The sequence below is a fragment of the Stomoxys calcitrans genome, chromosome 1 (genome assembly GCF_963082655.1).
Source record: "Stomoxys calcitrans chromosome 1, idStoCalc2.1, whole genome shotgun sequence".
Lineage (NCBI taxonomy): Eukaryota > Metazoa > Arthropoda > Insecta > Diptera > Muscidae > Stomoxys > Stomoxys calcitrans.
In genome coordinates, this window is record NC_081552.1 from 260,532,021 (window position 1) to 260,549,912 (window position 17,892).

Below are 17,892 nucleotides of genomic sequence, written 5' to 3' on the forward strand. Positions count from 1 at the left end.
TTTAGGGGAGTTTTGGGGCTTGGGGTGGTCCCCCTAGCACTTGGTTCGACAAATGGATATCAGATACGTATTCTTATCCGAAATACCTTTCATTTGAGTCCCATATTGTCGTGATTGGTCTAAATATATGTTTGGTAGGTTTTGAGATGGGGCAGCCCCCCTTAGGTACCCTATCCGAAATTTGGATACTAAATTTTTGTTTGTAAGTTACTATAAGAGACCACACAAAATTTCGCTTAAATCGCCATTCTGTTTGTAACTCCTCGTAATATTTGTTTAAGACCCCACAAACTATATATATTCTTGATCGTCGTGATATTTTAAGTCGAACTAGTCATGTCCGTCCGTCCATCCGTCTGTCTATCGAAAGCACGCTAACTTTTGAAGAAGTAGAGCTAGCCGCTTGAAATTTTGCACAAACACTTATTATTAGTGTAGGTCGGTTGGGATTTTAAATGGGCTATATCGGTCCACGTTTTGATATAGCTGCCATGTAAACCGATCTGGGATCTTGACTTCTTGAGCCACTAAAAGGCGCAATTATTATCCGATTTAGCTGAAATATTGCGTGCATGTTTTGTTATGACTTCCAACAACTGTTTTAAGAATGGGTCTAATAGGTCCATAACCTGATATAGCTACCATTTATCTGGGGTCTTAACTTCTTGAGCCTCTAGAGGACGCAATTATTATCCGATTAGGCTGAAATTTTGCATGAGGTGTTTTATTATGACTTTCAACAACTGTGCTAAGAATAGGTCAAATCGGTTCATAACCTGATATAGCCGCCATATAAACCGATCTGGGGTCTTGACTTCTTTAGCCACTAGAGGGCGGAATTATTATCCGATTTAGCTGAAATTTTGTACAACGGCTTCTCTTATGACCTTTAACATACGTGTCGAAAATGGCATAAATCGGTTATTAGTCTAATGCCGCTCACCTATAAACCCATCTCCCTATTTTAATTCTTCAGCCCCTAATGTGCGCAATTCTCACTAGATTTTGCTGAAATTTTACACAATGACTTCTACTATGGTGTTCAATATTCAGTTCAATTATGGTCCGAAATGAACCATAACGTGATGTTGTTCCAATAACATTGCCATGATTTTCTTGTATCCTGTGTTTGCCTAAAAGGAGATACCGTGGCAAGAGCTCGACTAATGCGATCCATGGTAGAGGGTATATAAGATTCGGCCCAGCCGAACTTAACACGCTTTTACTTGTTTTATATATTAGATGTGTATATGAGAGCTATATCTAAATCTGAACCGACTTTTAAACAGATCGTTAGAAAATTGTTGTAACTGTGGCCATATAAGTGCAAATATATATGGGTTTTACATCAGAACAAATATGTATGGGTTCTACATCAGAATCTGAACAGATTTTAATGAAATCTCGCACATAGTAAAGATCAGTAACAAAACAATCCGTACCGAATTTTCTGCAGATCGGTTGAAAATTCTACGTGTAGTGCTACAATTTTGGGCCGAACTTTAAAATATTTAGAACGAAATAATTTGACGTACCAGTGCGTGTGCAAAATTTCATTAAAATCGAATCAGATTTAGATGTACCATTACATACAACTACAAGTTTAGTTCGATCTACATAAAATTCAGCGTGAGGTGTTTTATTTGAAGTCCTTATACTTGCGTCAACTTTCATCAAAGTCGCTCCAGATTTAGATATAACTCTCATATATATTGGGTTGCCCAAAAAGTAATTGCGGATTTTTCATATAGTCGGCGTTGACAAATTTTTTCACAGTGACTCTGTAATTGCATTCTTTCTTCTGTCAGTTATCAGCTGTTACTTTTAGCTTGCTTTAGAAAAAAAGTGTAAAAAAAGTATATTTCATTAAAGTTCATTCTAAGTTTTATTAAAAATGCATTTACTTTCTTTTAAAAAATCCGCAATTACTTTTTGGGCAACCCTGATATGGCATTTAAAGCATGTAGCAGCCACCATTCAGGTCCTACCGTAAGAAAATCTTACAAGGTTCAATTCAATTTCAACTGGTATGCAAAGTCTGACTCAATTTCAACATAGGCTCCTTGTTTTAAAAGTAGAAAATAGATACGATGGTGTAGACGCATAGACGCATTATGTAGTAGGCTCCTATTGGCTCTTAGCTTTGCTTACTGGTTTTATGTTGTGACGCAATATGCTCCCCCTATGGTTGTCATCCTATTTATTAAGAATTTAACGATTATACATTCAACATGCAGGTAATGCAAGTGAAGTGAATCTGAAGGTCATATTGAATTGACTTCCTGCGAAAACTCAATTAAAACGAAATTGCATTAATTCAATTTGCATATCTAATTATTGAACAAGTAAAAAGGCGTTAAGTTCGGCCGGGCCGAACCTTGTATACCCAGCACCTCGGGTGCATATGTAAACCACCTTTCATCAAAATCCGGGGAAAATTGCATACCTTATGTCCCATAGCAGTTATATCGAAATATGTTCCGATTTGGACCAAATACTATTAAGTACAGTAGCTATATCTAAAAATAGACCGATCTAAACCATATACGACACGGATGTTGAAAAGCCTAACATAAGTCACTGCGTCAAATTTCAGTGAAATCGGATTAAAAATGAGCCTCTTATGGGCCCAAAACCTTAAATCGAGAGATCGGTCTATATAGCAGCTATATTCAAATCTGGACCGATCTGAGCCAAATTGCAGAAGTATTTCAAGTGGCTTAACCTAACTCACTGCCACAAATTCCGGCGACATCGGACAATAAATGCGCCTTTTATAGGCCCAAAACCTTAAATCGAGAAATCGGTCTATATGGCATCTATATCCAAATCTGGACCTATCTAGGCCAAATTGTTGTAGGATGTCGAAGGGCCTAACACAACTCACTGTCCCAAATTTCATCAAAATCGGATAATAAATGTTACTTTTATGGGTCTAACACCCTAAATCGGCGGATCGGTCTATATGGCAGCTATATTCAAATATGGACCGATCTGAGCAAAATCGACGAAGGATGTCGAAGCGCCTAACAGAACTCACTGTTCCAAATTTCAGCAAAACCGGATAATAAATGTGGCTTTTATGGGCCTAAGACCCTAAATCGGAGGATCGTTCTATATGGGAGCTATATAAAAATTTGGACCGATCAGGGCCAAATTGAAGAAAGATGTCGAAGGGCCTAACACAACTCACTGTCCCAAATTTCATCAAAATCGGATAATAAATGTGGCTTTTATGGGCCTAAGACCCTAAATCGGAGGATCGTTCTATATGGCAGCTGTATCCAAATATGGACCGATCTGAGTCAAATTGACGTAGGATGTCGAAGCGCCTAACAGAACTCACTGTCCCAAATTTCATAAAAATCGGATAATAAATGTGACTTTTATGGGCCTAAGACCCTAAATCGGAGGGTTGGCCTACATGGCAGCTTTATCTAAATCTGGACCGATCTGAGTCAAATCGACGAAGACGTGTCCGTCCGTCTGTCTGTCGAATGCACGCTAACTTACGAAGAAATAAAGGTAGGCGCTTTAAATACTTCTTATTAGCGTAGGTCGGTTGGGATTGTTAATGGACCAAATCGGACAATGTTTTGATATAGCTGCCATATAAACCGATCTAGGGTCTTGAGCTTCTAGAGGGCACAATTCCTATCCGTTTTGGCAAAAATTTTGCCCAACTGTTTTAAGTATGGTTCCAAACGGAACCTGATATAGCTGCCATATAAACCGATCTCCTGATTAGACTTCTTGAGCCTCTACAGGGCGCAATTCCTGTCCGATTTGGCTGAAATTATGCACAAAGTTGAAAAATTACTTTCAAAAATGATGCCAAGTATAGTTCAAATCAGTTTATTACCTGACAAAGCTGCTATATAAACCGATCATGGGTTTTGACTTCTTGAGTTTCTAGATAATGCAATTCATATCCAATTTGGTTGAAATTTTACACATCTCGTTTTGGTATGATATCCAATAACTGTTCCCAGTATACCCTAAGTCGTTTGTTAACCTGATTTAGCTGCCATATAAACCGATCTTCCGATACTCCCGTGGCGCAGAGGTTAGCATGGAAGTCATAACAGAACACTTTCTGCAAAATCGGACAAAAATTGTGGCTTCCAGGGGCACAAGAAGTCAAATCGGTAGATCGGTTTATATGGGAACTATATCCAAATGGTGGCCACCGTAGCGCAGAGGTTAGCATGTCCGCCTATGAAGCTGAACGCCTGGGTTCGAATCCTGGCAAGACCATCGGAAAAAAAATTCAGCGTTGGTTTTCCCCTCCCAATGCTGGCGACATTTGGGAGGTACTGTACCATTTGGTATGGCAGCCATCTAGAAACTGCTCCACAATGAGGTGTCGCACTGCGGCACGCCTTTCGGACTCGGCTATAAAAAGGAGGCCCCCATATCATTGAGCTTAAAACTTGAATCCGACTGCACTCATTGATATGTGAGAAGTTTGCCCCTGTTCCTTAGTGGAATGTTCATGGGTAAAATTTGGATATATCATACCGATATGGCCCATTTGCAATACCCAACAACCTACATCAATACTAAGTATCTGTGCAAAATTTCAAGTGGCTAGCTTTACGCGTTCGACTGCTATCGGGATTTCGATAGATGGACGGACGGACGCACATGGCTAGTTCGAGTCAGAATGACGAGACAATAAAGAATAGATATACTTTATGGGGTCCTAGATCGATATTTCCAGCTGTTACAAACGGATTGACTAGATTAGTATACCCCCATGCAATGGTGGTGGGTATAAAAAGCCCTCAAAGAACTGGATCCATAGTGGTGGGTATATAAGATTCGGCCCAGCCGAACTTAGCACTTGTTATACCCTTCACCATAGGATGAGGGTATACTAATTTCGTCATTCTGTTTGTAACACCTCGGAATATGCGTCTGAGACCCCATAAAGTATATATATTCTTGATCGTCATGTCATTATAAGTCGATCCAGCCATGTCTGTGCGTTCGACCGTCCGTCTGTCTGTCGAAAGCATGCTTACTTTCGAAGGAGTAAAGCTAGCCGCTTGAAATTTTGCAATAATACTTCTAATTAGTGAAGGTCGGCTGGGATTGTAAATGAGCCAAATCAGCCCATGTTTTGATATAGCTGCCATATAAACCGATGTGGGGTTTTGAATTCTTGAGCCTCTAGAGGGCGCAATTTTTGTCCGATTTGATTGAAATTTTGCATGAGGTGTTTTTTTATGATTTTCAACAACCTTGCTAAGTATGTTTGAGGTCGGTCCATAACCCGATATAGCTGTCATATAAACCGATCTTGGGTGTAGACTTCTTGGGCCTCTAGAGGGCGCAATTTTTGTCCGATTTGAATGAAATTTTGCATGAGATGTCTTTTTTTATGATTTTCAACAACCTTGCTCAGTATGTTTGAGGTCGGTCCATAACCCGATATAGCTGTCATATAAACCGATCTGGGGTTTTGAATTCTTGAGCCTCCGTCTGTCTGTCGAAAGCACGCTAACTTTCGAAGGAGTACAGCTAGCCGCTTGAAATTTTGCAATAATACTTCCTATTAGTGAAGGTCAGTTGGGATTGTAAATGGGCCAAATCGGCCCATGTTTTTATATAGCTGCCATATAAACCGATCTGGGGTTTTGACTTCTTGAGCCTCTAGAGGGCGCAATTTTTATCCGATTTGGCTGAAATTTTGCACGAAATTTGTCGTTATGACTTCCAACACCTGTGCCGAGTATGGTTCCAATCGGTCCATAGCCTGATATAGCTGCCATATAAACCGATTTTGGGTCTTGACTTATTGAGCCTTTAAAGGACGCAATTCTCGTCCGATTTGGCTGAAATTTTACACGACATGTTTTGTCATGACTTCTAACATCTGTGCCAAGTATGGTTCCAATCGGTCCATAGCCTGATATAGCTGCCATATAAACCGATCTGGGGTCTTGACTTCCTGAGCCTATAGAGGGCGCAATTCTCATTCGATTCGGCTGAAATTTTGCATAAGGTGTTTTGTTATAATTTCCAATAACTGTGCTAAGTATTACGCAAATCGGTCCATAATCTAATATAGCTGCCATATAAACCTATCTGGGATCTTGACTTCTTGGGCCTCTAGAGGGCGCAATTATCATACGATTTCGGAGAAATTTTGTACAACGGCCTCTCTCATGACCTTCAACATACATGTCTAATATGGTCTGAATCGATCAATAGCTTGATACAGCTCCCATATAAACCTATCTACTGATTTTGCTTCTTGAGCCCCTATAAGGAGTAATTCTTATCCGAATGAACTTAAATTTTACACAATGACTTCTACAATGTTCAGCATTCATTTATGGGCCGAATAGGACTATAACTTGATATAGCTCCAATAGTTATCCTTATACATTATACTTTGTTTGGCTAAGAAGAGACGAACTCAACCAATGCCATCCATGGTGGAGGGTATAAAAGATTCGGCCCGGCCGAACCTAGCAAGCTTTTACTTGTTTATTTTTACTTTATGCTAAACCTTTATTTGCCCATATTATTTCAAAAACGCTTACACTAACCATCTTGAATGTGAATGCCACATTGCTCTTTTGGAGAGTGTATCATGTGCTTCTTGTTGGGAGCATTTTTTAATGTTGGTTGTTTAATTAAATTCTCCTGCTGGTCCTCAATGTATCAAGTGGGATATCTTACATCACATCTTAATTAAACGAACCATTAACGGGATACACAACCGACAAGAAGAACAAATTAGACATCTGTCATTTAGAGGAAATACTTGAGGCCACAAACATTTGCAAACAGTAGATGGTTGTGTGCATATGTCTGGCATGTCCTTGAGAAAACTCTTTTAAGGAATAGAACAAGAGTTTCGCCCAAGCCATGCAAATATGCCACACTATAAAACCAAAATTGTGTGCCATACTACAAAATACATTTTATTCGATCATTTCACACCTGCAAAGGGTCAGCAGGAAAGTCCGTTTAACCATTTAACCCACACACTTAAAATTAAATGCTGAAATTTATTTACTTGACAAATATTTATATAGGACATATATATTAAATAGGAAAAACAAATAGAAATGTGCTTAGTTCGACCGGGCTGAATTCTGCCTGAATGAGGTTTGCTTAACATTAATTAACTCTGTTTGAATTAAAAATATTTTGCAGCAAACAAATCAGCTTGAGGCTTCTGGCTTCTTGGTAAGTCATAGCAATGCCCAACGCAATGTCTACATTTGCAAGAAGTATGTGTGGATAAGATAAAAACTTAACTCTTAAAATCAAAATTCAGATGAATCAGTCAAAAATATTGGCTTCTAGCTACTCAAGAGGTGTTAAATAAGTGAGAATGATTTATATGATGATCACCGACGTATGGCCAATTTGGAATCTTCAACGATATGTATCAAAAAAAAAAATTACATGAGCAAAAACTTTGATCTTCCCAGCAGGCCGCGTCGTCAGAAGGACACATGACCATGTTCAAATGTTGAAGACATAAGCCGACAGCCCATACAAATCGTAGATAACATTTTTATAGAGTTGTTGCGAAAATCATGCATGACACTTTAAGTGACATTGTGAACAAACATGTCATCAATGAATATGTGGGTGGCAGTATCCCTCATGTATTCGTTAATGACAATATTTTAAAATTTCTGCAAGTATGTCTCGATAACAAACAAGAGAAAATGATTCATTAAATTGGGCATAACACAACTCACTGTCACAAATTTCAGCAAAATCGGATAATAAATGTGGCTTTTGTGGGCCTAAGACCCTTAATCGGCGGATCGGTCTATATGGGGGCTATATCAAGATATAGTCCGATATAGTCCACCTTCGAACTTAACCTGCTTATGGGCAAAAAATCTATGCAAAGTTTCAACTCAATATCTCCATTTTTAAAGACTGTAACGTGATTCCAACAGACAGACGGATGGACGTGGCTAGATCGTCTTAGATTTTTACGCTGATCAAGAATATATATACTTTATAGATTTGGAAATGGATATATCGATGTGTTGCAAACGGAATGACAAAACGAATATACCCCCATCCTTCGGTGGTGGTTATAAAAACTCACTGTTTCAAATTTCAGCGAAATCGGTTAAAAAATAAAGCTTTTTTTTTTTGGGCTTCATCGGCAGATCGGTCCATATGACAGTTATATCTAAATATAGTATGATCTGAACCATATTTGGGTCAGTTGTTGGGGAGCCTTAAACTATTTGGACATTACTTGGCACAGTTGTGGGAAGTCATAACAGAACACTATGTGCAAAAATTGCGCCTTCCAGGTGTTAAAGATGTCAAATCGGGAGATCGGTTTATATGGGGGCTATATCAAGTTGTAGACCGATTTGGACCTTTCTTGGCACAGTTGTTGAAAGTCCTAACAGAACACCTCATGCAAAAGCCAAATCGGACAAAAATTGCGGCTTCCAGGGGCTCAAGAAGTCAAATCGAGAAAACGGTTTATATAGGAGCTAAATCCAAGTCTGAACCGACATGGCCCAGATGTCCTGCCATAGTTTTCATAATTGTTCGCTTTTCATACTTGTTCACAAAAACTAGTTTCCAATACCAGCTGTGTAGCAAGGGGAAGCCTTGGTGGAAATTAAGTCATAGGCCAACGCATGCCCTCGATGCCATTTTGATATTGAGTAGGTGCATCAGAATTATTCACGGTATAGGTACAGTTGAATGAGTTTTATAAGTGGCAATAATTAAAAATAAGAAAAAAAAAACTAATAACAAACATTTTTAATTAAGCTTGTTTTGCTACAACAAAAACGATTGCTACTAAATCAATTTGCTATTGCAAATTATTGCAATTCTATTGTATTTCTCGGAAAGACCGATACAGACTTTAAGCCAATTGCCAAGTCTGGGGGCATTTTCCATTGATTCGCCCTAAAAGAAATCAGTTTAACACATTTAGGAATTTGCCATGAAACATGGACTAATTACCATGATAATCAATTGTTATTAGAGTGCAATTAAAAGTTTAATTGTAATTAATAACACTTGAAACTGCTACAAAGCCATACCACAGGTGAGTGAGTGTCTATGTGGTTGCCATTACAGCGACTTCAAAGTTCAGTTTTGGCAAGTGTGGCTATCAAGTAAGTGTGCTCCAAGCCTCAAGCAGGGATGCCATTCTCAGATGATTTTGTGTAATTAAATTACACTGCGAAATGAAACAACATCACCAATAGAAGGGAGCACGAAAAGAAGCTGACATAATGAGATGTTGCACGAACCAATTTCTCTTACGAGCAAAAAGATGAATGAATTCCAATAGTCTATTTATTATGCAACTGTCCAAAACTATTTGCTCGCATGCTGAATTCTACTTTAGAAAACGGAAAACAAAAACTCTTGGTTATCGTCTTCTTTGTTTGTTTGTTTGTGACGCATACACCGAAAGAAAAGTCAATACCGTATGTTGTCAATGGTATCGGTAGTGAAGCAATTACGTGAAATACAACTCGATTTTTATACCCACCACCGTATATTCATTTAGTCATTCCGTTTGCAACACATCGAAATATCCATTTTCGACCCTAGAAAGTATATATACTTCGGATCGTCGTAAAATTCTAAGACGATATAACGATGTCCGCATGTCTGTCCGTCCATCTATCCGTCCGTCTGTTTTAATCACTCTAGAGCCTTCAAAAATTGGAATATTGAACTGAAATTTGGCACAGATACGTCTTTTTGATGTACGCTGATGAAATTCTTGAACGGGCCAAATCGGACCATATTTGGTTATAGCTGTTATATAGACCGGTCTCCCGATAAAGGGTCTGAAGGCCATAAAAGCTTTATTTATTACCCGATTTCGCTGCAATTTGCAACAATGGGTTATTTTAGGCCCCACGACATCTGACCTAAATATGGATTAGATCGGTTCATATATAGATATAGCTGCCATATAGACCGATCTCCCGATAGAGGGTCTGAAGGCCATAAAAGCTTTGTTTATTACCCGATTTCGCTAAAATTTCAAACAGTGGGTTATTTAAAGCCTCCCGACATCTGACCCAAATATGGATTAAATCAGTCCATATTTAGATATAGCTGCCATATAGACCGATCTCCCGATAGAGGATCTGAAGGCCATAAAGGCTTTATTTTTTATCCGATTTCGCTGAAATTTGGGATAGTGGGTTATTTAAGGCCTCCCAACATCCGACTTAATTAAAATTTGATCGATCCATATTTAAATATAGCTGCCATATAGACCGATCTCCTGATAGAGGGTCTGAAGGTCATAAAAGCTTTATTTTTTATCCGATTTCGCTGAAATTTGGAATAGTGCGCAGTTTTAAGCCTCCTAATATCCGACCCAAATATGGTGCAGATCGGACTATATTTAGACACAGCTTTCATACAGACCGATCTGTCGATAAAGGGTCTGAAGCCCATAAAAGCTTTATTTTTCAACCGCTTACGCTTAAAATTTAAACAGTGAGTTATTTTTAGCCTACTGATAACCGACCCAGATATGATCGGACTATATTTAGATATAGCTGCCATATAGACCAATCTGCCGATAATATCTGAATGAAATTGAAGAAGAATGTCGAAGGGCATAACACAACTCGCTGTCCCAAATTTCAGCGACATAGGACAATAATTGAGCTTTTTATGACCCCCAAACCTAAAACCGAGAGATCGGTCTACATGGTAGCTATATCCAAATCTGGACCGATTTGGGACACAATGCAGAAGTATGTCAAAAGGTTTAACTTAACTCACTGTCCTAATTTTCGGCGATATCGGACAATAAATGCGCCTTTTATGGGCCTAAGACGCTAAATCGGAGGATCGATCAATACGGCAGCTATATCCAAATCTGAACCGATCTGGGCCAAATTGGCGAAGGATGTCGAAGGGCCTAACACAACTCACTGTCTCAAATTTTAGCAAAATCGGATTATAATTTTGGCTTTTGTGCGCCTAAGACCCTAAATCGAAGAATCGGTCTATATGGGGGCTATATCAAGATATAGTCCGATATAGCCCATCTTCGAACTTAACCTGCTTATGGAAAAAAAATCTGTGCAAAGTTTCAGCTCAATATCTCCACTTTTCAAGACTATAGCGTGATTTCTTCTTCTTCTTCTTTGTTTTAAAGTTTTGGTTCTTTGGCTCATTTTCATTGCTCAAATCCTACGAATAAGGAAATATCTTTAATTTTGGCCCAATTTTTTTTTTCAGTGTACCTTATTATCTTTGACAGAGTATCATACAGATGGCAACACCTTGTCTGTCGTTACTGAGTATTGGTCCTTTGGCTCATTTTCATTGCTCAAATCCTACGAATAAGGAAATATCTTTAATTTTGACCCGATTTTTTTTCAGTGTACCCTATTATCTTGGACAGAGTATCATACAAATGGCAACACCTTGTCTCTTGTTACTGATTTTTAACAACCACTGTAACATGCAATTAAATCGCACTTGACTTTTAATTGCAGCAGCCAAGTCTCCATTTAAAATGCTTTGTAAACCCGTTTTTGTTAAGCTGAGTTGAGGTGACGTGAGGTTACACTAAATAGGCGCTTCGGCATAAGCAACAACAAAAACTCTCCTATTGTCGATATTAAATCGGCATTATCTGTGTTTACAAATGAAGTATGCACAAGAGATCAGTATCAGAATCACATACTCATATCAATTAGCCGCTTTATTATGCCACAATGAATTCCACCAGTAAAAAATTAAAAAACTTTTTTTTTTTATTTTATAAATAGAAATGGATAGCGCAAATTATTTGAATTTTGATGAGGCAAAAAACAAAGTGCATTAATGTGTAAAGTCCATGTTGTAAAGATTCAAAAAAACATGTTGTGTAATTACGAGACGAGATATAAGGAGAATTGTTTAAGGAGATAATTTAAACGCCTTTCACCATAAATATGAATTTCATACAAAGTAGTTTTTTGTTAAACTCTATGCAAGTAGAAATGGAATGCTAAGATGTTCTTTTTTTTATACCCTTCACCATAGCAAGGGGGTATACTAATTTCGTCATTCGGTTTGTAACACCTCGAAATATGCGTCTGAGACCCCATAAAGTATATATAGTCGTGATGGTCAGGTTATTTTAAATCGATCTAGCCATGTCCCACTGTCTGTCCGTCCGCCTGTCAATCAAAGCACCCTAATTTGCGAAGGTGTAAAGCTAGCCGCTTGAAATTGTGCACAAATACTTCTAATAGGTGTAGGTCGGTTGGATTTGTAAATGGGCCAAATCGGTCATTGGTTTTATATATCTGCCATGTAAACCGATCATGGGTCTTGACTTCTTGAGCCTCTAGAGGGCGCTATTATCGTCCCATTTGACTGAAATTACGCACTTGGTGTTTTGGCATCACTTCCAACAACTGCGCTAACAACTGGTAAAAATCGGTCCATTTTTTGATATAGCTGCCATATAATCCGATCTTGGATCTTGACTACTTGAGCCGCTAGAGGGCGCAATTGTCATCCGATTTGACTGAAATTTTGCATGAGGTGTTTTGTTATGACTTCCAATAACTGTGCTATGTATGGTTAAAATCGGTAAATTTTTTGATATAGCTGTCATATAAACCGATCTTGGGTCTTGACTCCTTGAGCCTCTAGAGGGCGCAATTTTCTTCCGATTTGACTGAAATTTTGCACATAGAGTTTTGGTATAACCTCCAACAACTGTGCTATGTATGGTTAAAATCGGTCCATTTTTTGATATAGCTGTCATATAAACCGATCTTGGGTCTTGACTTCTTGAGCCTCTAGAGGGCGCAATTCTCATTCGATTGGAATGAAATTTGGCACGTTATGTTTTGGTATGACTTTCAGCAACTGTGCTAAGTATGGTCCAAATCGGTCAATAACCTGATATAGCTGTCATATAAACGGATATTGGGTATTGAGTTCTTGAGCCTCTAGAAGGCGCGATTCTTATCCGAGTGGAATAAAATTTTGCACGACGTGTTTCGCTATGACTTCCAACAACTATGCTAAATATGGTTCAAATCGGTCAATAACCTAATATAGCTGCCATATAAATCGATCTTGAGTCTTGACTTCTTGAGCCCCTAGAAGGGCTCCGATTGGAATGGAATTTTGCACGACGTGTTTTGTTACGATATTCAACAACTCCTCCAAGTACGGTTCAAATCGGTAAATAACCTGAAATAACTGCCATATAAAGCGATCTTGGGTCTTGACTTCTTGAGCCTCTAGAGGGCGCAATCTTTATCCGATGGGAATGAAATTTCTCACGACGTGTTTCGTTATGACTTCCAACAACTGTGCTAAGTATGGGTCTAATCGGTCCATAACCTGATATAGCTGTTATATAAACTGATTTGGGGACTTGACTTCTTGCGCCTCTAGAGGGCGCAATTATCATTCGATTTGGGAGATGGTTTGATATGGTCTGAATCGATCAGTAGCTTGATACAGCTCCCATATAAACCTATCTACCGATTTTGCTTCTTGAGCCCCTACAAGGCGCAATTCTTTTCCGAATCAACCGACTTCTACAATGTTCAGCATTCATTTATGGTCCAAATCGGACTTTAAGTTATGTGCAATTTCTGCCATGTCGTCCAACATCTGAATCCAGAATGATATAAATCGGTTCATAACCTGGCTGCCATATAATCCTATCTCTCGACTTGACTACTTGAGTAGTCTTAAATTATACTATTTCATTTCATTGCCTATAAAGAGAAAACGCGTAAAAAGCTTGTCAAATGTGATCCATGGTGCTGGTTTCCCAAGATAAGGCTCTGCCGAACTTGACTAGTTTTTACTTGTCTTTGTATGGTTATCTAATCCCCGATTCGTTTGCAATGAGACTTGTTTCAAGCCCATAAAATCCACCAATAGCGCTTTGTTTATAAAATTAAATAGAAAACTTGCACTTGTAATTTCTTATTGAAATTCTAAGCGGGCACACAGGTCAAAGCCATTTCAAATGGTTGGCTGTGTTCTGGAATTGCATGTGAAATCACTACAAAACTCGTCACTAATGTTTTTTATGGTTTTATACTTTTTACAGAATTGCCACCGTTCGTGCGAGAACCTGTGGAATAAAATAGAACTTCATCAGTGGCACCAACACACTGCACACAAATTGCAATAGGGGCCATCAATTTGAATACTTGAAGTCGCAAAACACATAGACTTTGGATCACAGTGACCAGACCACAACAGCGCTCTGCTCCAATACAGAGCATTCTTCAGCTGTATGGACATTGGCCCTTGGAAAAGCTTTCCCAACCACTAATGTGTGAGGCAAATAGGAACAGCGATCATCATGAATTTAAATATACTTACGTCTCAGATAGACCGGGTCCCATCCATGGAAGGCATAATCCAGGCGGCGGCTGGTTTTACCACCAATATCACGCAGAACGTTTTGAATGCGGCCAATACCACTCTAATGTTGCTACAGAGCGTTGAACTGCCCACTGCAGGCCCCTCATCAGTAGCGACCACCCTAAGCACCACAGCACGCAAGTGGCTACCCCCGGAGGAGGAGGTGGCCGCCCAGTCATCCTTGGCCTCTGCAATCGCTGCCAACAGCACCTATGCTTTTCTCACTAACTTGACGTATACCAGACCCAATGTCTATCTACCCGCCAGCACCATACCAGCCATCGAGGATGATGAAATTCGGCTGGAGCATGCCCCACAGCTATCAAAATCATCCATGATTAAAGTCTATGTTCTGAGTATTATGGCCTTATTTTCTCTGCTCGGAAATGTACTGACCATGTGGAATATCTACAAGACACGTATAGCCCGCCGAAATTCACGTCATAGCTGGAGTGCTATTTACTCGTTGATATTCCATCTCTCCATAGCCGATGTCTTGGTAACGGGATTTTGCATTATAGGTGAGGCAGCCTGGTGTTACACCGTTCAATGGCTGGCCAATGAATGGACCTGCAAACTGGTCAAGCTTTTCCAAATGTTCAGTTTGTATTTATCCACCTATGTGTTGGTGCTGATCGGTGTTGACCGTTGGATAGCTGTCAAGTATCCCATGAAGTCATTGAACATGGCCAAGCGTTGCTACCGCCTGTTGGGCGGCACCTATATACTGTCATTCATATTGAGTTTGCCGCAGGTGAGTGAAACAATATAAGAAAACAAAATTCAAGAAGTAAAATTCCACCTACCCTCCCACCAACCACCTTGGGTATATATAAAAACATTTCGTTAAAATTCCGTGAAAAATGCACCATTATGACCCTACATAAGCAATATCGAAATATGATCCGATCTGAAGTAAAATCGCCCGAATTCATTTAAAAACGCTATGTATGGGTGGAAGACCTTCAATCGGGAGGTCGTTCTATAAGGTCTGATCTAAAACATACTCGACATGGAAGTCGAAAGGCTGAACACAGTTCGGTGTATTACGCAAATTTAATTTTTTTATACACTCCACCATAGGATGGGGGTATACTAAGTGCTAATGAAACACATGAAGCGTTCAAAATTTCAGTCAAATCGGACAATATTTGCACCCTTCGGAGGCTCAAGAAGTCAAGATCCCATATCGGTTTACATGGCAGCTATATCAGGTTATGAACCGATTTGAACTAATTTTGAACCAGTTGTTGAAAGTCATAACAAAACACATAATGCAAAATTTTAGCCAAATCGGATAGGAATTGCGCCCTCTAGAAGCTAAAAAAGTCAAAACCCCAGATCAGTTTATATGGCAGCTATATCAGGTTATGAACCGATTTGAACTAATCTTAGCACAGTTGTTGAACGTCAAAACAAAACACTTCATGCTTAATTTCAGCCAAATCGGCTAACAATTTTGCCCTCTAGTGGCTCAAGAAGTCAAGACCCCAGATCGGTTTATATGGCAGCTATATCAGGTTATGGACCGATTTCAACCATACTTAAAACACTTGTTGGAAGTCGCAACAAAACAGCTCAGGCAAAATTTCAGCTAAATCGGCTAACAATTTTGCCCTCTAGTGGCTCAAGAAGTCAAGACCCCAGATCGGTTTATATGCAGCTATATCAGGTTTTGAACCGATTTCAACTATTCTTAGCACAGTTGTTGAAAGTCATAACAAAACACCTCATGCAAAATTTCAGCTAAATCGAATAATAATTGCGCCCTCTAGTGTTCATGAATTCAAGACCCCAGATCGGTCTATATGGCAGCTATATCAGGCTATGAACCGATTTCAACTATTCTTAGCACAGTTGTTGAAAGTCATAACAAAACACGTCATGCAAAATTTTAGCCAAATCGGATAGGAATTGCGCCCTCTAGAGGCTCAAGAAGTCAAGACCCCAGATCGGTTTATATGGCAGCTATACCAGGATATAAACCGATCTAAACCATACATAGCACATCCGTTGAAAGTCATAACAAAATACCTCATGCAAAATTTCAGCCAAATCGGATAATAATTGCGCCCTCTAGTGGCTCAAGAAGTCAAGACCCCAGATCGGTTTATATGATAGCTATATCAGGTTATAGACCGATTTAAACCATACTCAGCACAGTTGTTGGAAGTCATATTAAAACACCTCGTGCAAAATTTCAGCCAAATCGGATAATAATTGTGCCCTCTAGAGGCTCAAGAAGTCAAGACCCCAGATCGGTTTATATGGCAGCTATATCAGATTATAGACCGATTTAAACCATATTCGACACTGTTGTTGGAAGTCATAACAAAATACCTCATGCAAAATTTTAGCCAAATCGGATAATAATTGCGCCCTCTAGTGACTCAAGAAGTCAAGATCCCAGATCGGTTTATATGGCAGCTATATCAAAACGTGGACCGATATAGCCCATTTACAATCTCGACCGACCTACACTAATACGATGTATTTGTGCAAAATTTCTAGCGGCTAGCTTCACTCCTTCGAAAGACAGAGACAAAGAGAAGGCCAAAATAGTATACCACCTATGGTGGAGGGTATGGTGGAGGGTATGGTGGAGGGTATGGTGGAGGGTATAATTACAAGCCGAATATTCGCGAAACAAGTCAGATATTGTAGACCTCGAGCGGAATTTTCTGTAGCACTATCCAGCAAAAAAATTTTGGAAATCGGACCACAAACGAAGATTTGGCAGCTCCAACAAACTTTCGTAAGGCCGAGGTGACCAACTTTGGGGACCTCCCCATAGGCGCCCAGACAACCTAGGGCCTTGATATTTAGCAGAGGATCTCGTTAACACCACAACTTTCAAAGTGATGTCTATACCCGTTCTCACACTGCATATTATTTACTACTTTTTTTTGGTTCTATCCCACTGTGCGACATCCAAAGATGGATGTAACGCTTGGTAAGGAATCCTGTTAAGTATTTTTGGTCCTAAGGTGGTGATCGCATCTATTATCCAATCATCACGAACATTTGCTGATACCACTTTTTTATCCCAAAGACAAACGCTATCAATTTTGATAAAAATCGGTTCAAATTTCAGTATAGCTCCCATATATATAATTCACCCCATTTACACTTATTAGGCCGTAGTTACTACAAGGGATTTTTTTTTTTTTCAAAGGATTGCATGAAATTTAGTATGGAATGTGGTATGACTCATCTGAAAGCCTCTGCTAAATTTTATGGACTAAATCAAATCGGTTCAAATATACAGATATTCCCTCCTTATATGTAACTCAATTTGTGAATAGATGTATGTACATATTTAAAATAATCCAGGAACCCTCACATATTTACAATATTTAAGACATAGATGGGCAACAACACACAACCACACGCCAGTGGGCATAGGAAAAACAACGAACAGTACACTCGTACAGTGTAAACAAAATCGTGTGGCTTCGTTCGATTGAAGCATTGTTGTTGTTTTACATAGTTTCCTCA

The 17,892-nt window shown here is 39.2% G+C and overlaps 1 protein-coding gene across 1 annotated transcript in view; it reads left to right on the forward strand.

The window, feature by feature from the left end:
* Nucleotides 1-14,280: 14,280 nt before the first annotated feature.
* LOC106094468 (gonadotropin-releasing hormone receptor) overlaps nt 14,281-17,892 on the forward strand; it is a 78,706-nt gene continuing 75,094 nt past the window's right edge. The window contains exon 1 of the mRNA XM_059369297.1: nt 14,281-15,148. Coding sequence (XP_059225280.1) covers nt 14,333-15,148 — 816 coding nt within the window. The 5' untranslated portion in view covers nt 14,281-14,332. The remainder of the gene's footprint in view (nt 15,149-17,892) is intronic.